This window comes from Corvus hawaiiensis, chromosome 1, assembly GCF_020740725.1.
Source record: "Corvus hawaiiensis isolate bCorHaw1 chromosome 1, bCorHaw1.pri.cur, whole genome shotgun sequence".
Lineage (NCBI taxonomy): Eukaryota > Metazoa > Chordata > Aves > Passeriformes > Corvidae > Corvus > Corvus hawaiiensis.
In genome coordinates, this window is record NC_063213.1 from 35,600,829 (window position 1) to 35,627,511 (window position 26,683).

Sequence of the window (26,683 nt, forward strand, 5' to 3'; positions counted from 1 at the left end):
AGAGGCTGAGAGTTGAACTTTTCCTTCTCTGGAATTCCGGATTTTCTCCCTTTTCTACTGGACTGCCTGATTGCTGTAACATCAGAGCACACCAGGAGGACTTTCCACCAGGCACAGAGGGCCTGGCCCTGGCCCAAGCCCCAGCTCCGAGGAGACCAAAGGGAGGGCTCTAATGCTTTCCCAGGTTTTTTCCTCTACAGCAAAAGATTTTACCATTTAACATTATTTTCCTTTCCCGTGTGTTTGTTAAATAAATAGTTTTATCTTCACTTTCCTTCGAGGAAAATTTATTTTTTTTCCTGAACCTGGTGGGGGAGGGGTGGTTGTGCCTTCTCTCAGAGGATATATATTTCTAAATTTGGCCAAACCGGAACACAAGCCAAGGGCCCCTCCTGACAACCTGTGCTCCAGTCTTCTCTGCCACACTGTGCAATGGAATACTTTCAAGGATTGCCAGCATGACATTATCAGGTTTTATGCCATGTATTTGGAAGTTATTATATAAAGTTTGCCATTTATTTTCATGGTTTTATTGCCCAATATTTGAGCATTTGTATGAGATTAAAAGCTTCGGGAGCTTCTAGGCGTTGGGCTCTGCAACAAACCGCTGGTTTATGCAGGTTCCTCCTCATAGGAGCAGTGCTAAATCTTTGAAAACCCAAGTGAAAACCAAAATCACCATTTTCCTTTTTTTTTTTTTTTTTTTTGTATTAGCAGGAAGAGTATTCTTGTAACTTAAAAAACTTCTATTCTTTAAAAAACCTTGGCCTCCATGGGACATACCAGTGCTCTGAAAGCAACAAGTAACAAACTTTGCCAGGTCTGGGTTCAGCTGCAAGCTGAGACCGGCATTGCTGCCCTTTGCTGCACTGCACCATTCAAGCCTGACTGAGAGCCCATTGATGTCTCTTTAAGAACTGGACTTCCAGTTAATTGTATTTGGTTGTGCAAAAAGGAGGGGAGGAAACCTCTGGGTTTGGGGGGTGGGTGTTGGGCTTTGGGCTTTTGAGGGGTGATGAGCTATCTTTGCATCTTTATTTTTCATCATGATCAACTTTTTTCCTGTTTGACAATCACACTGACATTTACCATAAATCTTTTTCCAGCTGGGTTACAGTTTGAGGAACTAATAAAACCTGAATCCAAATTTCCTTGGCAGGTTCACGACTGTATTTCATGTTCTACTTAAAAATAGAATGAACAAGACACATTCAGCCAAACTGCTTGCAGGGAGATACATGGACATCAGTATTTTTTAGGTGCCACTGTGAATCTGTCTCAATCAAATATTACATCACAGTTCCAAAATAATAGGATTTACATTTCTTCTTGTTTTTTGGTTTTTTTTTTTTTTTAACCACTCTGGTTTCTTGGGTTTTTTAACAAAAAACTTGTACAAAAAGCTTAGAAATGCAGCAAGTCAAAGCATCACATTGGCCTAGGAAATTGCTCAGCAGTGAAAGCTGTCATTTTCAACACTGGCATCAGAAGGAGCCAGTCGCTACCCACATATTTCCTTTGGATTCAGCATTTCCTGGGAGTGGATTTGAAGTCCTGGCCCAGGGCAGTCTGAAGTTTTAATGATGTTCTTCACAGAGAAACTATTAATTAATTAATGGGTTATGGGTTAAGTTCTCTCATTTCCATTTTGTCTCTGTGATCTTTGTGAAGTCCCTCACTGAGATCTTGTGAGTGATACAAAGCCCTTGTCTTAGCAGGACCACAAGGGAAAAAGTCTGATCCATGCAAACCCCAAGTCCTGCTATCACTAAAAAACAAATGAGAATTTTTCAAAGAAAATCTGAAGTTGTACTATCTCTACCCACTGTTGCTTTTTCAGGTCCTAGATGGTAAATTCTTTCTGCTGCAGTTATAGCCCAAGCATGATGCCGTGCTTTGCCAAGGGCCATTGACACACCACTTCTAAAATAGCCACTGAATGAAATATTTTCTGTATTAAGAACATACATAGTCCTGCTCGAAGTTTTACTGTTTGCACTTCAGTTTCCTAACTCGATAGGACACCTGAAATTCTAATGAAAACCTGAGCCATCCAGAGTTATTAGTTTGAAATTCAAGTTCAGTAGTCAAAGCAAAAATTGAGAACAAAATAAAGATTGGTTTCTGACACTTACCACATTCAGTTTCTGTTGAAGTTGGCAGTAATTCTGCTGCCACTGTTAAGCAGAACTTCCTAATTTACTTGGTAGCAACTCTAAGAACTTGGTTTTCACCATACACACCCAAATTTGAGACCTGCATTTTACAGGGCAAGTGTTAACACATTGTTTTCAGTATGGGGGAAAAAAAGTCCACCGACTGTTCCTGTCTGATTTTGCTTGTTACACTAATACTCGACACAAAAATGTTAATATATTGCATTTTTCATTCCTCTCCCTAAAGAAATACTGTAAAATAACCCCCATTGGACATGAGGAAAATGGTTTGTTTGTGAAGAACAGTTTGCATTTACCAAATTTCTGACCATGATATTTCAATCAGGAAGACGTACATGAACTTTATATCACTGAAGGCAGAGGGTAGTGAATGGGATAGAGAATGAGAGCAAGGACTCTGGCACTGCTGTTTCACTATACAGGGGATATTATCCACTTTCCAGCTGCAGCTGTCACTGGAACAGTCTGTTTCCCACCCCACTCATATTGTTAAGTCTCTGATCCATTGCATGCATCTGTCACTGCTCCATATCCAGCTGCAGCACAACAGTTCCACAACACATAGGTCCAATATGCCAGGATAGTGCAGGCAGCTGAGAAGCTGCATTTTGCCCACGAGGAGTTCGCGTTTAGCCCATAAATTTGCTACATTAAAATTAAAGCCAGCGGCACCGAGAGGCAGAGAAATGGCAGCAGAGATTGCAGCGGCCCGTACGGGCAGAGCACGATGGAGGACACCGACAAAGCTGAGGCAGCGCAGGGGCGATGGTTCCACGCACCTCTGACAGACAGTTCCCCCTGGTGTCAGACACGACCTACTGCTCCCACGTGGAATCTCCTGTGCCCCGGACCAGGACGGTTCCTTACAGATAGGAGCTCCTTGAAACCCTGAGCTGCAGCAACAATTATTTTTCCAGTCTCCAACCAGGCAGGAGCAAACCAGAAGGAAATGGTAAATCTGAAACGCACCTGGAGCAGGTTGTTGAACCACCTTTGCTCACGGCCCTTCGCCGCCCACTTTGCCCCAGGCAATTGCTGAGCAACAGAGATCCCAGTTTGGCCGTAGCTGGAGCACAAAGCAAGGGGGAGCATTTCCCACCGGAAGGGCCTCAACCAGCAGTGCTGATGGCCTGTAACCAGGCAGGGATGGGGAACTGGTTAAGCGTGCACAGGAATTGCCTTTTCAGCACCTCCTAGGGACATCATGCTAGGCCTTCTGGTACAGATGAAGGACCTTCACCTCACATCTTCTTTGCCCTGGAAGGAAGGTGTCTGAGGAGACTCAAAGCTGGGTTTGCCTGTTTTGGGAATGGCAGTATCAGAGCTGACTAAAATTGGACCAGGTCATAACCCCCAAGTGGCTTCAGAGCCCCTTTGCAATGAATCTTTGCTTTACTGTAGTCCCTCTCCTCCTCGGAGTCCTGTTTAGAAATTAGGTATCCTCATACTGTGATCAGCTTTTTGTTGTTGTTTTTTTCCAAGGGAGCCCTCATTAAGGCTCACCCTCAGTTGGTTTCTTGTTCAGTTCCTTTTTCTTGGTCCTGTTGCTGAGCCTTGCTCTCCAGATCCTCCTGGTAGTTCAGGTTTCAGGGGGCTACAGTGAAGGGATGGTCAAAATACCAGTTATCGTAAAAACAATACAGAATGCACAGGCCAGGGTTTACAGATCAGGTCAGATTCAGAAGAGGCAATGGTAGACAGTAGTATGCATCTTTTTGCACAAGGCCAACAGCACCGGGAGCCAAGTATTTCCAGAGTCACCACACCCTCTCACTATCCCTGTAATCAGCCTTGCCCCCGCAGGACCCTCTGCTATAAGCTCGCTCCTTCATTCCTTCTGCCCATCTTTAGCGTCAATGCTTTCTTTGCATTTCCACCAGAAGGTGGCATTATTAAACCCTGTTGGACTTGAAAGTCATTCATGGTTAAAGCAGGGCGCCCCAGCCAAACAAGTGGAGTCACTGATTAAAAAAGACAGAGTGTAAAAAATATATTTATGAAAAGTAAGAAAAAATTAGTCACTACATTCTGCTGATGGAAGAAACATCAATTTCTCAGAGGTTTCATTTATTTGCTTGTGACCAAATGTAAGTTTGTAGATGTAAAATTAACTACAGGCAGTTTCACCAACAATTCACATAACACATCAGAATAGCCTGTGAATCACAGAGATGATAGAGATGCTCCAATGAAGACCTCTTACTGTCTTCGTTGTATTTAATAAGGCTTAAAAGCAATTAATAAGCTTTTAAAGGCTACCAGCAACACAAAGCACACAGAATCCAAAGCCTTTTTGCCACATTGTCATCATTCCTCTGTATCTAAACTCATCACAATAAACATCAAAAAAAGTGGCCTGAGAACACCTCTGCTATTCACCACTGCCTTATCTCTTTTTTTTTCTTCAGAAAAAACGTCCTTTAAGAGGACCTCATAGTGATGGTCGGGTGATGGCTGGGACATTTAGGAAAAACAAAAAATTAAAACTCAGGTATCAACGGCTCCTCAGAGTGGAAACAGCCCAAATTTCTCACCTACCTGTAGAAACATCTTGGTAACATTTAACAGATCGCTGAGCATCACAAGGAAAGCTCCCTGCTGTGCCATTTCACATTTAAGAAGAGTAAAACTCATGTTTTTTGCATTAGTGATTTTTATTTTTAGTAAAATTAGGCATATAAAGTAACTGTTTCTGTCATTTTTGAGGTGAGAATTTTCAGTTCTTTTTTTTAATGAGGAGTTCTGTCTATAGCAGTTTTGCAAGCACAGCATGTGGAAAGAAAGGAAATTAGACCGAGGAAAAGGATGACTGACACCATTCACAGAATCACCAGTGGATACAAACAGTAGAATGCACAGAGCTGGTCCCCTGAAAGCAAAAAAGATGAGGGGAATTGCAGCTTAGTGTTGAGCAAGCAAAATATGTTTTTGGCTTAAATCATTTCCTTGTCAGCACAAACAGCTATCTTAGCCAAAGGGAATTCATGCTTTCAAAAAGATTGAATAAATGGTGAATGAATCACCTGAGAAACAGTGTACACAGGGGTTGTCTCTAAAACAGGGAAATCATTCACTTCCCTTCTTTAGTTCTCTCTCAGAATGATGCAGTTTTAGTCATGTACAGGAAATTTGGAATGCGTTAAAAATTACAAAGAAAGGAACTGTACAATGAACTGGTAAAACAAACACTTTGCTAACAAGGAAGTATGGGAGCTAGAGACATGCAAACTGCAATCCAAATTCACCTGAACTGCAAAGGAAGAATCACACAAGGCCTGACCATGCATGAAGGACTTGGCCACCTGATGGAGAGAATGCTTTGATGAGAAAGGTAAATGTTTGCCCATCTGTGGCAGCATGGATCCCGCGCTGATCCACACAATCAATCAAAATACTCATTCTTGCAATTAGTGGTCCCTTTTTATTTACTGTCATCTGCTTCTCTCCTGGGCAAGCGTCTTCCAAAGGAGGACTTGTCTGAATCATCTGTCCCTGGCCAGCATTGAGATCAGACAGAATGGATGGTGCACTGGCATACCAGTAGTGAGTATCTCACAGCCTAGTGGGTTAGGTAAATGTCTATCTCCAGTCCTTCCCTGGGCAAGAGTCCTATGCCTCCTGTAAAATGGCAAATTAATCATAAGACTTCCCATAAAAGATGGGAGTGGCTGAAATAATCTTTTGGTGAAAAGCAAAGTTTTTTATGGTATAGGTTGTTCCGCATTTTGCTTTTATTAAAATTTATATTAATATTGTATTGTATCCTGCTGTATTTAATGTGCCCCCCCAAACACCATCCCATATAAAAGGTTAATCTCCTTCCAGTCAGGCTAATCAGGTTTGGTCCACCCCTGTGCACTCATGATATATTTGGTCAGTGCCACATATCCTGATACCATTTAGTAAAGAGGTAAGATGACTTCTTTTCTTCTTCGCTTCCCCTGCAAAACCATTAGTTTTACAGCAGCACCACTGAGAACCCTTCCCCCTTTCCCCTTAATCTTGCCATCTCCTGCCATTCTCCTTTTCTTAGTCTCTGCCAGGTTCTCCAAGAAGCAGCTGAAAAAGACAGGCTGCCATGTCAGAAGGGGACCTCAGAGCTCCCCTACTGCAGACTATAGTTACACTCAGTCCCTTCCACTGTTCTTTCTCTCCAAGCAATTGCAGGACCTGCACTCACACCACCTTCCCTCTATTTTCTGCACTGTCTCATTTGCCCTTATTTTTTCCTGTTTTCACCGCAGTTTTCCTTGCAGGCTCTCCCAGGAACCCTGTTCATTGGTAAACCATCAGAAGGTATTTCAGGATTTATTCACATCCTCTTGATTTTCATGAACTGGCAGTTATATTTTTTAATCTTCATTTTCTGGAGTTCACGCATCACAAGTTTTCGGTATCTGTAGCCATAAACATTCTTCTCTTTTTGTGGCTGAGCATTCCTCTTCCTGCAGAAACACTCTTGCTCAGTCTCCTTACAAAGACAGACCTTCCCCTTTGGTGATTTAGTATGAAGTGCACTGGTATTATGGCAGGTGCATTTGCTACTTGAAAGCCTTCCAAAGAAGGACTGGGCAAGAGGCACTGTGCCAGGTAGGTGCTTTCTTCAGGCCAGTGCCATAGGGATCATACTAAACTGGAATTCATATGGCTGCAGACTTTTTCCCTGCTAACAGTATGACTGAAAGATCAGAAGCATATGTGAAGTGTGGCCTGTGTGCTAAGGACAGGTCTCGAAACGTTGCTGATGGTGGTCAACACATCTCGCAAAATGTTGCTGCTGATAGGAAATCATTCCTTAGCCAAACGGAGTTCTTACAGGGTCCTAGAGATATAATATCTGGATTCAGTTCTATTCACCTCTTCATCTGGAAATCAAGAAAAATCGCCACTGATGAAATTCAAAGAAGATACCGGGTTTGATAGAACTGAAAATAATGAGTGGGACAAGATAAGCATGCAGATGCATGGTGGTTTATTGAGGAGAAAAAAATTACAGCCAGAACTAAGAAACATCAATGCCTAAGAGAGCATTGTCAAGAGCAAGAGGTGTTTTTTCCTGAAAAGCATCTACTTAAAGAAATTTCATTGTTATTGTGGGTAAAAAGCTGAACTTGTGGGCCTAGTGCAACAAGATGTCAAAGAAGAGATTAATGGGGCCCTTACACAGACAAAAGAACATCAAGAGGAACAGCTTCGAGTTTCTGTGAGCAGAGCTGATGAAACAGGTACAACACTGTTGTCTGCTTATCTGATGTCCACATCCTTTAAGGACTGCTAGTAAGCTGAAGAGAAAATGTAGATGATCTGCAGAGCAATAACTTGCACTGAAGGAACATCTCCCACAGACTGATTTAAAAATTTCCACAGATGCATCTTGTGAAAGATGACTGACAGGGTCCTTCCCATACAATTGTTTTATTCTGGCAAAACCTGAAACCAGTAGATCCCACATGTCCCGCTGTCTTCACATCAAGCTTTTCAGCCAAACATAAGTTATTGGGCAGTGTAACAGTGCCTCTGACATGATGAGACATGAGATAGCAGCAAATAGCATAACTGAACAAAAGCTATACCTGTGTCTGGAAAAACACCAGAGAGTGAACAAGAAAACATACAATTTCTTGTGGACAGAGATGTCTGAATCTTCCTGTTCTCACTACCATCTTCTGTAGATTTCTTGTTTCTGCTTCTTGTCCTGTCTCTTCAGTTTCTCTTGATCAGGAGAAAGCAGGCTTCTCTGTTGAGAAATGGCTTGTACTTCTGCTTGGCTGGCCTTTTTTGCGAAACAGAGGAGACCAGCACCTGCCAGCTGCCAGCACAGCTGTTGTGCTGGCAGGACTCACAACCATCCCACTTGATGAGCACATGTTCTCTGTGCTCTCTTCTCCCTTCTCAGGATCCCGCAAAAGACAAATAAGGCCCACCTCACTCTCAAGAGAAATTCATAGAAGCTGTTGAGCTTCCTAATGTGACAGCCACGGTAAACCTCAGCACGTTGCATGCTCTGCCCTTAGACCACACGCGCGTGCGCACATCCTACTTCTTATTCGATGTTCTGACCACTGTTACATTTTGTGCTGGTCAGTGGTAGGAGGTGGATTTGCTGCATATAAAACCTGCAATGGAAAACATCAAGCAAAAAGGTAGTGTGAATGAACATGCCTTCATTTCTTTTTTTAGTAAGAGAAGTAGGAGTTAGGATGATCAAACAACAGTGAGCCTTCCCTACACTAAATCTATAGTTTTTTCTTCTACAATTACATAGTGCAACTTGCAAAATCAGTTATCTGTTAGAGAAGGACTAGAAACACACTTCCCACATACCTACCAAGTGCTTGCCTCCTCTCTGCTCACTACAGATGATTCTTTGATTATTTTTTTCTGAGATTAAGAAAAGAACGAGGTTTCAGTTGAATGAGAGATGAGTGACATCTATGCTTAGTGACATCAGTTTTAATGATTGTTGGATGAGATGAAGCTGCTTTAACTCAGTAATCAGTCTCCCAGTGGAAACTGTGTTTTTTTTAAACATTATAAGACGTGTTTAATTCTATTTCTGACTTAAAGGGACTGTCTCTGATGAGCACTGAGGAGAGAAGTACTTGTGATATAATCTAAGGAAGTCGAAGTTTCCGCTAAGAGACACAGCTACCTAGTGGCATCTGCTTTTTGCAGCTGGTGGATATTGCTGTGTGGGTAGCTCATCTCTGGCAGAGCTACCTGATGAGAAGCAAGTGATTCTGCACCTTTAGAGCAAAGAAGCTTCTTCACATCATCTGGAAAGAAAGGAGGAGAAAAGGTAAAATTCTTAAAATGCAATTCCTCAGACATTTGTGTATCATGTACACTCATGATATGTGTGAATGTAATGCTTTTTCATTTACCTTTTATAGCCACTCAGGTAATTTTTTAGGCAGTTTTTAAGAATTCTTGCATCATCAGAAGTGGGTGTATTCTGTGAGCATATGCTTTTAAGAATTCAAAGATATGCTGAACCCAGATTAGATTCAGGTATGTCTGGGTGCAGTTGCCGCAAAGCTGTCATTTCTACATCATTGGTGTCAAATGGTTTTGTCCTTGTGGCTTGTAAATAATATTAAATTCCTCTCTCTGTAGAATGGAACAGAACTGTGGGCTGGAAAGGTGTCATGCTTGGGACTACATACAGTAGGTCTCAGATTAATGATAGTCTATTTTTGCTGTTATGTAGCAGCAACACACATGGCAAAGACAAGTAAAGCAATGAAACTCACTTCTCTTCTGCTTTCCATTCACAAAATAAAGACAAAGGGGAAGAACATAGCTCAGGCTTAGAGTTCTGGTATGCTAGGCTAAAAAAACGCCACTTGTTATGTGAGCAATACACACAAGTAAGAACAGAACTCAGAATTTCTGGTATGTTAGGCTAAAAGAATGATGTTGTGATGTGAATAACACACAGATTCATAAGTCAGCAATATATTTTCCCTGTGTCCAGCTTACATCACTTAAAACTCTGTATCTGCCTGTTAGAAAAGAACATGAAAAATTCCTGTTATTCATTTAGCCACTGAAAATAGCACTTACTGAAACCTCATGGCAGCTTTCAGTAAATGTTATTTCATAAGAAAAGTCTGATGCATGTTTATCACTGTCTTCTTATGGTGGGTGGCATATGCCTGATGGGAAAGGTGGATGAGTGAAATTCTGAACTGCTATGAACAGTGGCTTTGCTTTTTACTTTGCTCTACACGGGGCTTAACCCTCTCTGATTTGACACCTGTGGCCCACATCTTTCATTCCTGTTTGCTTTCCTCTCATCCATTTGAATATCCATTTGTGCTTGACGTGCAAGTTGCACCATAGTGCAAGGACTAAGTACATGCATGCTAAGGACAGTACTTTGTTCAAGTGTGCACATGCACCCATCCCATAATGCTTACATAATGTCTGAGAACCTGCAGTGAGTCGTGTGCTGAGCTGTGAGTCAGTCACTCGTGATTCAGGTCTGTGGAGTAACCACATAGTCTTCACGCACTGAAAGTCACTGACATTTTTATACTCCTCTCTTCTCAGAACTGGGGAAAAAAACATGAGTTCTTCAAGTACAGAGTCCCTTGAACTCTCAACCTTTTACGACTATTACGATAATTACAATGATGCTCCAAAACCATGCAGTAAGGAAAGCGTCAGGAAGTTTGCAGCCTCCTTCCTACCTGTTCTGTATTCCCTGGTATTCCTGGTCGGGCTCGTTGGAAACATTCTGGTCATCGTGGTCCTCTTCAAATACAAGAGGCTGAAGAGCATGACTGATGTGTACCTGCTAAACCTCGCCATCTCAGATTTGCTCTTCGTTTTATCCTTGCCGTTCTGGTCTTATTTCACACTAGACCAATGGGTTTTTGGAACTCCCTGGTGTAAAATCATTTCATGGATCTACCTGGTTGGGTTTTACAGCGGGATATTTTTCATTATGCTTATGAGCATAGACAGATACCTGGCAATTGTTCGTGCAGTGTTTTCCTTGAAAGCAAGGACTGCCTTCCATGGCTTGATTACTAGCCTTGTTGTATGGCTAGTAGCTCTTTCAGCCTCAGTTCCCGAGCTTGTATTTAGAGAGTCTTTTAATGAACATAATTATACAACCTGCAAGCCGAGATTTCCAGGCAATTTCACAACATGGAAGCTTTTTTCCACTTTGGAAATCAACATTTTAGGGCTCCTAATCCCTTTTATAATTATGACATTTTGCTACTCCATGATCATTAAAACATTAGTTCACTGTAGAAATGACAAAAAGAATAAGGCTGTGAAGATGATTTTTGCTGTCATGGTTGTGTTTTTCTTTTTTTGGACCCCCTACAACATTGTTATTTTCCTACAACTGCTGGAGTTTATGGGAGTCATTAGAGACTGTCAAGTGAGCAGGAGTCTGGACTATGCTTTCCAGGTAACAGAAATCCTCGGCCTTTTTCACTGTTGCCTCAATCCAGTCATCTACTTCTTCATGGGGGAAAAATTTAAGAAGTACCTGAAGATGCTCTTTAAGAACTGGCAGTTACCTGGGTATTTTTGCAAGTGGTGTGGAGTTCACATCACCTACCACACTGAATCTACCAGTTCATTCCACACACAGTCGACAGGAGACCAAGACGCTCTGTAAAGTGTTTCAGACCAGCCACTGAACTCAGCAGCAAGCAAAATGACAACAGCAGGAACTTTGAAAAGCTAAGCAAATGCAGATACATTTAACAATAAGCTAGTGCCAGATAATTACTCACTTCAGCTTTATTTGTGCTCCTAGACTTTCTGAGTGTTATGACAGAAGGTGTCCCAAATGTGGAACGTGGGAGACGGACACGCAAGGTTTCTCTGCTGTGATTACAAATCACTGCTCAGCTCTGTGCAAAGCACTGCACTGCGTGGCTTCTTTTTCACCAGCATCAAGACATTGGCCTGCATGGAGGGGCAGAGGTAAGACAGCAGCTTGTCATCAGCACATGCACTTGGAAAACATACTCCTGTATTCAAGAAGGATGATTATTACCATATTTTTTTACTCTGCAGTTGATCTGTGTAGGACTTGTTCACTCGTAACTGAGGTAGCTATCAGCAGTACTTGCTACTGTTAAATGTTTCCTTTCAAGGGGGATGATATACCCTCTGTCATTAAGAAAAAGGAGAAAATATATTCTCTCTGTGCACAAAGACACAAGGAAAAGCCATTACTTTGAGTTGTAGGTGCGTTTTCTCTCAGGTTGACATATATGCCTATATGTAGGTGTATATATAGGCATTTTGAATTACTTTATCACTGTAATTCAGGATAGCAATTCTGTATTTTAATTAACATAGAAAGTGTTTTGAATATTTTTGAATAAAAGTGTTTAAAAAAACCCTTATTTTCCAGCATGTGTGAATAAATTTGAAGCATCTTGGTTAAAAGCATGTATTTTAAAGTGAATGTTCTTTGTTCCAAAAGTACTTAACTCCAAGACTCAATTTTCATTCATTGAAGATGTATCTGGCAAAACAAAAGAAAGTAACAACAGAGATTGTGTAGAAAGGGTCTGTCATAACTTAGAAACCACACAAAGAATCCCTGCATTTGATAACAGCAAAATGCAAACAGTGCAACCCCAGTAGTTGCTCACAGGATATTAATTACTCAGAGATCTGTAACAGGAAGGAAACTCACACAGCAGTGTTTAGATTTTGGCTCAAGAATAATTTTAAAAGGCAAAAAATCAGTAATGTGGCAGCAGACAAATTAGGAGTTGAAAAATATGTATTAGAAGATATTTCTGGTGTGTCTTTTTGCTGGACAACAACCATTCGGATTACTTATTATAAGCCAGATGACTTATTTTCTTACACTGTCAGTAATAAAGTGCCTGCTCAACATTCAGCCAAGGCTCCAAAGAGCAAACAAGGTGTTAAAACACATCAGGAAAGGGCTGAAGAAGAAAAGTAAAAATATTGTAGTGCCATTGTATTCATCACTAAATAAGAGACATAAGTGGAAGCTCATCTCCATGTGACCTCTCTCATGATACAAGGCTGAAAATGAAATGCAGTACACTTAAATCTCACACACACATGTATCAATCATAATTAAATTTGTGAATGCACTACCATTAGCATTTTGCTGAGGATGACAAGCAAGGATCTGCATTAATGCAGATAATAGGAATAGCTGTGGAAGATATTACTTGAAGTAAGAAAGAGCCTTCATTTCCAAGAAAAAGACTGTAAATTCTTGGTACTCAAGACCTTAGAAGCCACTGCATAAATCACTTGGGAAAAACTGATGGAAAGAGTGGGTTAAGCTATCCATCACCTATTTTGAAGAGGAAAAGGAAGACAAATTTCAAGTGTGAGGTGCTTCAAATTCTCACTGAAGCTATCATAATGTCCCGAGGTGGCACAGCATATCATCCTCACAGATGGTGATGCTGATAGCAGAGGCGCTGTGAACTGCTGAGCTATGACTTGTCTGGGGCACAGACTAGCCTGGAAGCCAGACAGCTTCCACTGCAACTTCTTGTTTCTTGGTCCTGCTCTGTGATCCCTCTAGTCATCAAGAATAAATGGGTCCTTGATTTCCAGACTACGGGAAAGGCTGCCTGTGCTGGCCTGGCAAAAACGATGCTCAGCAAGGAACAAGCAAGCTGTAGGCTCTTGACAGCCATGATGTTAAGAGAGGTCCAGGGCTAAGAGTGGTGTCAGGGAATGGCTTGCAGGCCGGTCCAGGTCTGGGCACACTCTGTGGTGAGGGAGGATGCTCACCACGTGGCATTAAAGATGTGCACCCAGCGGCTGTGCAGCAATGACACAAACAGAGCCAGTGTAAAGCTGCTCTCCCACACAAAACTCAAATGTGCCTCATGTCACTGCTCAGCTTTGTGCCCCACAGCCTGTGCATGGTTGCCCTTGGTGCAGATGGTGTCTGGTGCTGCCAAAGCTCCTCCCCAGTGAATGTTGTCTTGTTCCTCTGCGCCAAATAACCTCTTCCAGTTCTCCCAGTAATACTCACATCTACTCAATGCATGTGTTGGATGAGCAACTGAGCTGAAAGTTGTGCCCTGAGCAGCTTTGCTGAGTTGGGTGCAAAGAGGAGCTCATATTAAATTGATGGGCTCAGGAGTTCAGGTCCTGGAGCTGGAGCTCACCGAACCTGGGTTGCTTCCCTCTCTGTCACCAGAACAAAACCCCCTCCCCCATGCACCAAGCTGCAGTGGACAATGCCAGTCTTCTTTTGAGAGAGGGCTTTGAAATCTGCTGATGAGAAAGGATGAGATAATAGTATTAATACAGACAAAAATAAAGTAGGGATTTTCAAAATGTCAGTTGACAAAGGTGTTATTTTAGCTGAACAAGAGTTTCCAGTGATGAAGAATATTCATACAAACCCACTGAACCATGAAAGAGAATGGACAGACATTTGAGTGAAGCAAAGTTGACTCATCCTTAAACCCACATTTTTCCATCAAGGTTCCACAGAAGGCCAGCCTGCATCCTCTCTTCAGTTACGCTAAGCAGCCATAGAAAGGTAGATGAAGGGGGAAATCAGCTAATTAGATCAAAAACAAATAATAATGAAAAGATAACAAGTTGATTGGTCAGTTTTCATAGTGTGCTTAGGCCACACTACAGTCACTCCCTAAACAACACTTGAGTTACACATTTACTCTGGAGGACAGCTTCCCCCCCTTTTAATTGTGCAGAAGCAGCATCGTGGTCAGCAGCCTGCCCCCAGTCAACCTGCTCCTCTCAGTCTGAGAGCCAGTGAGGAATTGCAATTCTCCTTCCTAGACTGCAACTGCTTGTCACTGTCTCAGCAGCAGCTCTGCACACCCGCTCTGGAGTACAATTCCACAGGCACCACAGTGCTCCTCTGTTACCAGGATGCTTCTAAACTGCCAGCAGGGATCTACATTACACATTTTCCTCCAGGAGCTCTTAAATCTTTGCAGTTTTAGCCAACATCTCTCTCTTAACACAGCCACAGATTAAGCCAACCTAATCACATCCTGCCTCTTATGCCAACATCTCTATCTGACTTGCTTTACAGTTAGAAATCAAGGACCATTTAGTAATGTCAAACAAAATGATCATTAAAATAGTGCCTAAGGCAATGCCTCCTGAAAGTTCAATTTTGCTACTCCAGTCATGAAAGGAGGAGACTGGAAATGATCTAATAGTGGTGAGATTTGTAGCATTTGTATAACTGATAAGACCATACAAAGGAGAAGTAGTGGTGGTTATATCTGCAACCATCTTGCTGTGATACAGCAATGACTTATGTAGGTGCCAAAGGCAATCATGGAGAAGTCACTCTTACAGCAGCAAGCACTACCACTGAGGAGACACCAAGTTAGAAGCTCCCAGGATGATTTTTTTTTTCACAGTCACCCAGCAGCAACATCCATCACACAAACTAACAAAATGCCATCTAATGGGACAATCATTGAGTCAAAGCCACTTCTCACAGAAATGAAGCTCAAAAATGAAGAAGCTCTTTATCTGTTCCAGGCCAACAAAATCAAGTCCTCTGTGTAAATGCAGCCCAAATACATGATGGATCAATGGATCACACTCCTTTCGTTTTTGTGCTGGTTTTTGGCTTTTTTTTCTTTTAATTTTTGAGTCATCTTTGAAGGGTTGAAGTTTTTTTCTGGGTTTTAATTTCTTGTTTCAAAACAAGTAACAGCACACATCCAGTATGACTGCACATTGCAAGCTTTTTGTGAATTCAAGTGTTGCAAAATAAAACTACTAAGGCACTAAGAATTTTTTTTAATTCCCAGAAGATGTTTGTTTGCTTGCATTTAACAAAAATGGGAAGTAATCAACAATCTGATCTGCAAGAATCTGATCTTTTTCCACAGATATGAGACACTCATAAAAAATACTCTTAGTGATGCTAGGAACATGTAAGAAAACAGAAACTGAATGAAGATTGACGTTACTAGATGTCCTCTTCTTCTCAAGAGAGACCAGTGGCATTTAATCAGCATTTTCCAAGAAGGTCCAAGCAGGCAAGTTCAGGAAGAGACTTTTGCACCTGGGACAGTGATTGGAACAACGGGTGGACATCCCTGCATGAAAAGTGTATTTGTCTCTTTTGCACAGGAACTTTGCACTCCTTAAAGTACCTCCATAGAAGTACTGTGGTTTGGGCAGGACAATGGAAGAGAGGGGCCCTCCCTAGCATTTAACCTGTCACAATTACTCACAAACAAAGAGAGCAGTACTGGCTTGTAGTAACCTTAACCAAGTGAGGGAAGACCACAACACTCTTGCTCATAATTGGTAAACTGAAATTTGACCACAAGCAAGACCATGACTGCAGACTGAGTGACTTCCTTTTCTGCTATCAAAGTATGTGGGAAAGCTGCAAAAGGCTCATAGAAGGAAGATAAGGATGGATTTTGCTGTTGCTTATGCCTTTTTTGCTCATTTACAAGCACTGGGAATGGAAAGAAAATCTGTCTAGTTGATTGCAGGGAGCAATGACATGTTCTGCAGGTCCTGCAGACAAACAGCACTGAGAAGCTGCAGAGAACCTGTCTCCCCTTGCTATCAAGAATCTTGTTTAAACTTTCTACAACAGTGAAACCCATAGTATGAGGTGTCACACAAAACTCTGCAGTCCTACAGAGAAGGGGCTGAAGAGTTTACAAAAGGAAAGAAAAAGCAACTTTGGATTCTGGCTGTTTTCTCCTCAGTTCTGCTTTATCAGCCCATCCTTGCATAATGCAGATCACTACTTGCTTCCTTTCCTCAGAAGTACTAGGGAACTTCCAAAATCTCCCATGGGGAGGTTGGTGCCTGTCTGCTCCTGCTCTGGCTTTTTGCATGAATGTGTATGCAACCACCCTCTCTACACAGTCACACAGAGTCAATCCATTCACTTCCTCACTTGCTTAAGCTCACGTTCTCCACATGCAGAGGTCACGCAGTGGGATGCCTGTCGTGTCACAGCACCGCAGAATGTTTTGCTTTTGACAAGGCAGTTTCATGAAGATGTCCCTGCTCATTGCAGGGGAGTTTGACTGGATGACCTTTTAAGGTCCCTTCCAACCCAAACACTTCTATGATTCTATGAAAATCTGGAAAGAGCAGATTTTTGGCAGCAGGTTTGTTGGCTAACGATCAACACCTTTTAACCCAATGCTTTCATCTGCACTTTCATTTCATCTTCAGATTAAAACTATTTTAGAGTAAGCCAAGCCTATTTGTCAACATTACTCAAATAAAGTATTTCATTAATACTGCTCTGAATTCTTACTATAATTTTATTCTGATGGGGGAAATAATTTCAGAAGTCCTCATGTAACCAAAAACTGTAGAAAAAATTCAAGGATTTGTCTTATTTAGAACACTTAAATAGCTTTAATAATCTACCACATTGCTCAATAAGTAGCTTGTTACACATATCCATAGGAATTTACCAGAATTTAGGAAAAAAGCTAGCACTAGAAGCAAAATTTCAGTGAAGTGGTGAGTGCTAAAGACTATTAGACAAAGATAGGATTTTTTTTCCGTGCTTTTTTTTTTTACATCTACTGCCTATAGTGAATAGACTGGTATTTTATAGACTCTATCAACATGAAACTGTGAATAAAATTTAAACAATCAAACATCATATCAGTATTTACGAAAGGTCAATTCTTAAGTGATAATTATTTAACAATTTGCATCAGAGACTGCAGCAAGGTTAGTACTTGATACACAAGATTCTGCCAAATTATAGTTTGCCTTTTTTTTTTTTAATTCCAGGAATGGGTTTGCACAGAAGCTGAGAAGCTACTAATAGTGTCATAAACGGCGGGGAAAAAAATAAGCCCACCTTTTCTCTAAGGTAATTCACAAAGAAGACCCCAGTCATAATATGACATAACTGAATGTGGCCTGAATTTTCAGGAGGGCACATGCCAAATTCTTGAATTGTCATACCAACATAATTCAGTGGGTATATATAGGCTTCCAGGTTCCTGGAAAAATGTAAAAAAAGCTCTAGAATTGTCAACTAATTGTACAGAAATAGCTGCAGAAGAGCTGATACTGCCCAACAATGGAGCAAATAGGTAGCTAGTATCAATGTTAATTTTAGGGACCCCTAAAAAAGTCTGCCATGTTTCTAGACCTGAGGCCATACAATTCCACAAAGTTACTGCTCTGGCAAAAGCAAAATGAAACACAGTAAAAAAAATAAATTAAAAAAAAAAATCAGTGATATCCTTCATAGCAAAACCCACAGCTGCCTGGTCAGGGAATGGCACAAGCTGTGAGTGCACTCCAACAAGAGCAGCAGCTGAGGAGCTGGTAGGCGAGACCTTGAGACCTCGTCTGGACTCACCAGCCAGATGTGATATTTGAATGAAAATGTGTTGTTTCTCCTTTGTGACTGCAAATGCAGAGAGTCCCTCACAGACAGACTGTGGTGCATGGGGGCAGAATCTAACTGGACCCAGTTGCGTTTGTACAGATAATGGTCATGTTTAGAAAAAACTACATGTTTTACTAACACTGCCTTACTAAATGGCCTCCACTGTCTGCACTGGCTTCCTTATCGTAGTGGTGCAGACTTAAACCAGGCAGAAGTATCCCAACCATGCCCATCAGTACCTATCAATCTGAGTCAATAAACCCAAACCAGACTGTAATACGCTTGTCCTCTACTTCTCCCTGAAAACAAACAAACAAAAGCTGTTTTTAAACAGCTTCGACCTTTAGCTTTGACAGGGATGTCGGTCAATTTGACTCCTGCATTTGCCACATAGAAATCAAAACTCTGCCCTCCTTTGTAAAACAAGGCATGTTGCAGATGAAAAGTACTACAATTAAATAGTAGTATAGAAACAAAAATCTGTGTATTAATGGCTAGATTCCTTGCTTTGTCTCAAGACATCAAGAACCGTGCACTCTCATTTACTCATAGCCGAGGAAGTTTTATCTCCGTCCACAGAAGATGAAAACAACTTCACAATGCATTATTCTAAACACAAGTCTTTGGTTTTCATCCCAAAAAGGGCTTTTCATCCCCTTCTCAGTCAATGGGTGATTTTCCTGAATCGTGAAGGTTTGAAGACTGAACCCCTACCCCTTTTAAACTTGTTTGCCCGATTTACTTGAGGTTTTGGCATTTGTAATCTGCAGGGGGTTTCACAAATTTGCATGAACACACTAAAACAGGTAACAGGAAAAAACAAAGTACTTCGCAAGAAAGAACAGGAACATTCTTTCCAAGCCAGCATCACAATTTCACATCAAAAGGTCTACAGCCTGACAATAAATGAGCAGTCTTCCAAATCAGAATACACTATGGAGTACCAACCAAGGCTGTTGAACAGAGCTTATACTTTTAAATTATTTCAATTGCTGTATTCCAGTTTGTCTTGCAGAGTGTGACCTTCAGAGTTTTGGGGTATTATTTTTGCAAACTGAGTCATGGCAAGCGAGCAGCTGAATCAGCAGTCAAAGCTGAGTCTCTTCTACTGAAAAGAGCTTAAAAGCACTGAAATTTGTACCAAAAAAAAGAGTTCACCTTAAAGTTTCAGGTGCTGAAACTCAAAAAGAGATGATCAGATATGCTCTACTTCAAAAGAAGACACAGGGCCAGATGGACCTTAGGCAAGCTCACTGCTGTTATTCTTACATGAAAAAGTAAAGTTCCATTAAATGAGAAAAAAAGAACAAAAAATTATGAGCTGAGCCCTCAAGCTGGGCCCTTTCAAAGCCCTCAGCCTCTGAGACAAGAGTACTCGTGTGCTGTGCCAAATCTTTAACAAACTCAGAGAGAGGAGAAACCTTGGGAATCTCTGAATGTTCTTTCCTTGTTCTGTCCTTGCAGGACAAGTACAACAGCATGGTACCTACAGTAACAGGAGAAACAGCTTTCATGCAAGTCAAATATGCTACTACTGTGATCTCTTTTCAGCATGTTTGAAGAGACTGAGTTTTTCAGAATTTTGAAAAAAAACCCAAAACCACAACAAAAAGCCGTCTGGCTGATTTCAGCATAGGTAGCTTCTACTCTTGCATCTAAATTAGTGGCATCTGTCCAAGTCCTCCTTATTTCCTAGGACTGGTGAACAAGCTTAATTTTGGGTTGGTAAGGGTATGTGGTCCCTCCTATCACAATAAAAGACATTAAGAGGAGCACAAATTTGGCTAATCCATACCTTTTTATTTTTTTTCCATCACCTCTGAAGCCTTTGAATCAAAGCAAACAGATCTGAGAGGTTAGACTAGAAAAAGTTAAAAATGGGCAGCTTTCTGCTAGTTGTTTCTGCTAAATTTTCTTCTATTTCAACACGACCTAGATGGACTCAGTGCTTTAAAAAAAGTCATGTCTGAAAGTGTCTCTGTTTGGCTGCAGTCAAAAGACTCACATTGTCTTAACTTCAGCTTTTGAAGTAGATACTGCTCTGGGTCAAAGGACCAGCAAAGCAACACAGATGGGGATACAGGGTAGCAGAAGGCACCGCTTAGACAATATTTTGCAGGAAATCATGCTAACACTTCATGAGTTCAGTATCAGGTTCTTGGGTTCTTCACACACCGGATCTACCTATTCATTATTAGTACAGACCACATCCTAAAACTGGGGGGAAAAAAGCAAAACAGCTTAAAAGAACATATGTAAAGGGTATGCAGGATCCAAACTCATCTCACAGAGTTTAAAGTTGCATTGGTTTGTCACTGCCTGGTTTTTTGTAGCGAGGGGGCCACAGAGGTGGCTCCTGTGAGAAGCTGCTGAAAGCTTCCATCACGTCCAGCCCCTGAAAGATGGACATGCTGCTGGCCAAGGCTGGGTCAATTAGAGATGTTGGTAACAGCTCTGTGATGACATATTTAAGAAGAAAATCAAAACAAAGTGAGGTGCACTGTTACTTCCAGCTAGAGAAGAGGAGGAGGTGAGAACATGTGAGGGAAAACAACATGGAGACACCAAGGTCAGTGAAGAAGGAGGCGCAGGAGGTGCTCCAGGAGCCGGAGCCGAGGTTCCTCTGCAGGCCGTGGTGCAGCCCATGGTGAAGCAGCTGTGCCCCTGCAGCCCATGGGGATCCACGGGGGATGCAGAGATCCACCCGCACGCCGTGGGGAGGTGTCCATGCCAGAGCAAGTGGATGCCTGGAGGAAGCTGTGATCCAGTGGGAGACCCAGTGGAGAGAGAGGGCCCTGCTTCCAGGCTGGAGCAGCCTGTCCTTGGAGGGCTGCACCCCGTGGAAAGAGAGAGCCCCGGCATAGCAGTTTTGGGAGGGCTGTGTGCCTGTGGCAGGGGCTCACGTGGCAGCAGTTTTTGCAGGACTGCTGCTCATGAGATTTGGAGCCACACTGGAGAAGCTCATGGAGAACTGTCTTGCGTGGGAGGGACCCCATGGCCTCACAGGGGAAGGACTCCTCTCCCTGAGCAGTGGAAGAAGAACTCAGGTGATGAACTGACCAAAACCCCCATGCCCTGTCTCCCTGTGCTGTTGGTGGGAAGGAAGGAGAGTTTGGGGGGAAAAAGGTGTTTTTAAGGGCTTATTTCACTTCTCATTATCCTCCTCTGATTTTGTTAGTAATAAACTCACTTTGTACCTCTAAGCTAGCCTGTTTTGCCCTTGGAGTGTCTTCTTCTGGTCCTTACCTCAACTCATGAAGCCTTCGCTAAATTTTTCTCTCCTCTGTCCAGCTGTGGCAGGGGAGGGTGAACGAGTGACTTTTGTGCCTGGCATTTGGCCAGTGTCAAACCATGACAAAAGTCTTCCAGGAAGCCTTGATGGTACAGTAGAGTGTTTCAACATCCAGAAATAGAACTTAACATGGAGGAGACAAGAAAAGAGGGCAAATTTTTCTTCTGCAGAGTTTCTATCTTATTCCATTTCTGTTTGCTGTGAAAAGAGCAACCAACATTTTCAGCAAACAGGAGAAAGGTCTAAAGCTCAGCAACAGGCACGGCATGAGGAAGGTTAGGAGCCAGCTATCGGTTTCTTTTTCCTCCTTTTCCCCAACAGTTCTACCTGTGCTTTGGACAACCCCTTCACCCATAGCACAGGAACAAGACCAGATCCTGCAGCCACAAGACACATGAGCAGTTCACCTTCTCTCAAGTAGCTTTGGACAGTGCTACTGGACAAGTCTGCAGCCAGGGCAGACTTCTGGCCAAATTTAGACTAGAGATCCATAAAGAGTGTTCACTCTGTACACCTGACCAAGGCTGGTGGAACTTGAGAAAAGGAATCTCTGAATGAAATTGGAAAGGCAGGAGACACGCAAAAGCAAGCTGGAAGTGCAGGCATCTTCATCTTGCAAACTAGCAACAGATAGGTGGAAGGGTTGGAAATCCACTCAATTTTAGACAAACAAAGACATATTTTGGAAGGAAATTTTTTTAGTTTCTCTACACATAAGACTTCCGTACTGTGAGACGAAGAACCAGCAAGAGTTCAGGAAGAATGAAACAGGAAATAGGTAAGAATTTCTTAGCTACAGCATCAGAGGGATGAGTTGCTAGGCATCTGCCCACACTGTGCCCAGATGCATCCTCTGACCCACAACTACAAACTCTGAAAATGCTCAGTCACTATTAGTATGGAAGCATGAGCCCTACAGAAGCACCAAGTTTAATAAAAATAGTGCATACACTTACAGTGAATAAGAAAACTTAAAACAGGAAAAGCCTTTCAGACTGTAATTGTGGCTGCAATTTCCTACTGAATTTGCACTGGTATTCAACAGATCCACTCTACTTAACAAAGGTATCTCCAGACAGAGTTTCAAACTCAATTCTCAATTTCATTAGAGAGCTGTTTTTTTCCCCTCTCTTGTCTACCAAAAGATTTTAAAAGGCTAAATTAGGGTCATGCAGCTGTAAGCACACCACCAAAGCGCAAGACAGTGATCTTATTGTTATGCGGGCACAGGGTCAGCTACCAACGTGTGCTGGGGAGTCTCAGGAACAAGACTGTGCTTCCCATTCCAACTCTAGGGAGTTAAATGTGGCACCTTCCTAAGACCCTGGCTTTGGAGTTCTGTATATAGTTGCCTCCTGAGAGACAGGTGTATGTGCTAAAGCCCAAAACAGGAGCTCTTAAATACATCCCCAGTTCCTTGGCTACACCATATATCCTAGTCAAAGGGGATTGCATTACCTGAAATAAGCCCTGGTTCTGTGAAACTTTTTGAGGTAACACAGAGATTCAAGATTTCCCCCAAAGCAGGGGAATTCCGGTCGCTACTTCCATATTTGATAACCTAACAAGCAACAGGGAATATCTTCTGAAAAGGGATTTTTAAACATACACACTTTATTCAGCAAAAGCATAACAAAGATCTCTGTGATGGACTTCTCCAACATTTTTCCATTCAGCCCATAGCACCAAGTTCCAGGATAATCTATTTGCCCAGTTTTGTGTTCTCGTTGAAGGAGAACCATTAAAACAGACCCCATTCTTCTGCGGTTTCCAGTTTCTTCTATCACACAATCTTGCAGCCAGGACTTTGAAGTTCACTGCTACGCCTTTAAGTCCCAGCCTGCAACACAGCTGCCTTGCAACTCAGTAATTTCTAGCAAAAAAAGATGCTGTAGCACCTGGACCAAGTCATTCAGGAAGCTGGTTGACCTTTCACATCCTTGCCAAGTCTTGTCTGTGTTACCCTGCACCTCTTAAAATTTCTCTAAATCCAGTTCACAGAGATAAGAAAGTAACAGGGCACAAAACAGCCCTGGAGCACAAATACACACTTTGTGTTGGCTGTGGACAGTGAAAGTGATAACTGGCTGACATAGAGCAATGAAGACTTCAGTTACTGTTGACAAGTCTCCCAATAGTAAACACTGGAATAACTTGCCTAGGAAAGACTGGAGTCTTCATCACAAGAAAACTTGAAGGCTAGCTTAAAGAAACACACTGAGAATATTTAAGATACAAATGATGTTGCCTTAGGGTAGAGAGACATAGGGCTAGATCATCTCTCACAGAACTTTCATCCTGCATTATCTGTTAACGTGCTATTTGCAGTCTGGAAAAGATACACCCCAGAACAGGTTAAAGAGAAAGTATGGGGACTGCACATCAACCACCAGCACCTTTGGGAAGTCATGTTAGAGCATCTGCAAGCAAAAAAAGGAAAACAATGAGCGACTGCAAAGTCATGTAACAGAAAAGCATTCTGAAGTAGCTTCCTGCTGGTGCAGACAAAAATGGTCAGTAAATAACCAAGCTGCTACTCAGGTTAGGATCTGTCAGCACTGTGAGCTATTTGCTCAAATATGGGGAGATTTCCAGGAAAAGTGTCTTAGGAAAAGTGTCAGCATATCCGTTTTGCACATACAGAGATGCTGTTGCTCCAGTGGTTTCAGTGTATCTGAAATGTGAACACAAGGGGACTACAATAGGTTGTCATCCATTTGATCATAGCAAAGGGACCAAGTTCCAAAGAAAATAGATTCCTTCCCCTTGTCCTCCTCTTAGAGTTTGGTTAACATGTCACCTTCTCAAGCTTGTACAGTAACAGCATCACCTCCTTCAGAGCACACTGCAAACCACAGGATTACCCCTCTTATGTAATTACCATTTCTGAACAACTGACACATATCTCTCAGGTGGAGAGTGCTTGCTGTCCAGTCAGAAGGATTATTTCTAGTCACTCTTGCAAGTATCCAAACCGCAAACAAATGAGTATTTCATCAAAAATACTGCAAAAGAAAACAACAGGCACTGTGGAGCTCCCAAGGAGATTGGAAAGCAGGAGACTGGAGACTGCACTAGAGAACTACAAAAGGCATGGAGAGTCCAAAGGAGGACAAAGTCAAGTCTCAATTCCTGTCATTCAGGGACTAGAAAATGTTGATCAACACTTAGTAAGATAGTTATATTATGAATATAAGGGAAAGAGTAGTCTCATATATAGGTTAGGAGATAGAATTCAGCTATATAATGTGTGCTACCAGTTCTTGCTTTTCTGTTTGCTCATTCATTCCAAATAATCACATTTAAAGTTCTTCATTCATGCATAGGCAGGATTAAAGACTAATCTTACAAACCCTACTCCAGAGCTGAAAAAAAAATGTATCTGTGCTAAGGAGAGCCCCTACAACTACTTTATGTGTGGCTTTCAAAGGGCATCCCCTTATGGAATTGCAAGGATCCATCTACCTTCCATATGGAACCAGTGTAATACCTCTGTTTTTCACAGACTGATTCTGACCAAATACCATGCTTGCACTGTCTCCCAAAATCAGAGAACGTTGTGCTCATTTCTCAGCTCCTGTGTAAGTAGAGCACTTGCAAATTCCCAAGGAGACACACCAGGAAAGAATTGAGGACCCACAGTTTTACCATTAGGAATATTCTTTCTTGCCAGGCCTTCAGGAGGCAGCAGCCTCCTCCAGAGAGACCACCCTGCTGAACTCCAGCAGCTGGTTCATTCACACCACAGATACTAGCCAGGGGTCTGACAATGCTTTCACACCTTGGCTTTCAAAAAAAAATTGACACTAGACCCACCAGTGCCTTGCCCACTGGGTCAAGGTGAGCCAGGTAACTCCCCATGGCCCCTCTTCTCTTACTCGTTTGCCCACAGTCAGAAAGTTTCATTCTGATTACATTTCCACCTCAGACATGGCTGAACTACATTTGAGGATAGGTTAAAATAACTGACCCACCTGAGGCTGCAAAGGAGCAAATGCCACGCTGTCCTGTTTTGTATCACACTCAGTCCCAGCAGGACTACATGCCAGGGCTAGGAAACCTAGGATAAGTCCCAGGCATGTAGTAGCAGCAGTGGTGTGGGCATAGTGCCCCAGTGTGGGCACAGGCAGGGCAGAACACTCGCACCTGCAGACACATCCTTGGGTAAAGCAGCAGCAAGTGGCAACTGGTTCCTCTTGCTAGTGCTGTACTCTGAAGGTCCCTTGTCACAGGGACCTTCCTTCTGCATACTCAAATACCATCTCCAGCAGTGTTTCCATGTAGATAGAACAGGGTTAGGAATCAGGACCACAACTTTCAGCTCTTTTCTGTAGACAGGAGACCACTTCACCGAAAGCAGTAAATAGGCAGGTGTGTTGAAGAAGCTATCTAGAGCCCTACTTGAAAAACTTTGAATTCATTCTTTCCATGTTATTGTTATTCTTAGAACTAATCAGATGCATGCTTATAATTCTTGATGCAAAGCCTTTCTACTGGCAATATTACAGTTATGGTGGAAAGTGATGTCTCATGGATTATACTATGTTTTCACTATTACAATGTAAACTGAAATAAGAGTGAGAGCCAAGAGTTCCACTCCCCTCACAGCACTGACATAAAAATAAAAATACTTCCAGCTGTTAAAGCACTGAGCTTAAATAATACGTGAATAGTTCTGTCATTCTGCACACTCCAAGACACAAATCCCATAATTAGTTAAAAACTAATTCTGTTTCATCCCTTATTTTCAAGGCCTGGCTCTGAGGTAATTAATACTTCATAATTAACTGCATGCAGAGCACATTCCAGGTTCTCCATAGGGATGGTGCCAAGAAAGAAAAAAATCTGGGGTCAGAGCAGACCACTTCATTCCAAGAATCAAGCATGTCTGGGTACTGAACACACAGCTCTCAGTCCCTGGAATTGGCATTTGTGGTGAGAACTTAAGAGTAGAACCTCTTGGTCTCAGATGAGCCACATTTGTCTCCTTTGAAAGCCCATCAAACATATCAAATATGTAGTAGGCATGAAGTGAGTGGTGCTCTTTTTCACTCTCTTCTCCAGTGACAGTACTGGTCCTCACTAGCTGAGAAGAAATAGTCAGGTGTTTGCACTGGCCATTTCAGAATAGGGTGGCACCTGCAGTGTCTGCTCAGCCCATCACAGCTATTTCATTTTGCTTTACTTTGTATACTTCTTCATATATCTTCACAGAAAATAAACCATACATCAACAAGAAAAACTCCTCATCCACAGAGACTTTATAATCTCATTTCTCCCTTAATACTGCTCACAATTCTTTCTCATCCCTTTTTCCTTCTCAAACACACAGAGGAGGAA

The 26,683-nt window shown here is 42.1% G+C and overlaps 1 protein-coding gene across 1 annotated transcript; it reads left to right on the forward strand.

Annotated features, from left to right (window-relative positions):
- The first annotated feature begins 8,273 nt into the window (after positions 1-8,273).
- Positions 8,274-12,196, forward strand: LOC125324379 (C-C chemokine receptor type 4-like). The gene is made up of 3 exons (XM_048300125.1): positions 8,274-8,320; positions 8,745-8,976; positions 10,233-12,196. Exon 3 carries the CDS (start codon positions 10,249-10,251, stop codon positions 11,317-11,319), a length of 1,071 nt encoding a protein of 356 aa, XP_048156082.1. The 5' UTR covers positions 8,274-8,320; positions 8,745-8,976; positions 10,233-10,248; the 3' UTR covers positions 11,320-12,196.
- The last annotated feature ends 14,487 nt before the right edge of the window (positions 12,197-26,683 follow it).

What these genes read in the sequence shown, in the direction of transcription:
- LOC125324379 (XM_048300125.1), top strand. Translation starts at nt 10,249, where the DNA reads ATGAGTTCTTCAAGTACAGAGTCCCTTGAACTCTCAACCTTTTACGAC.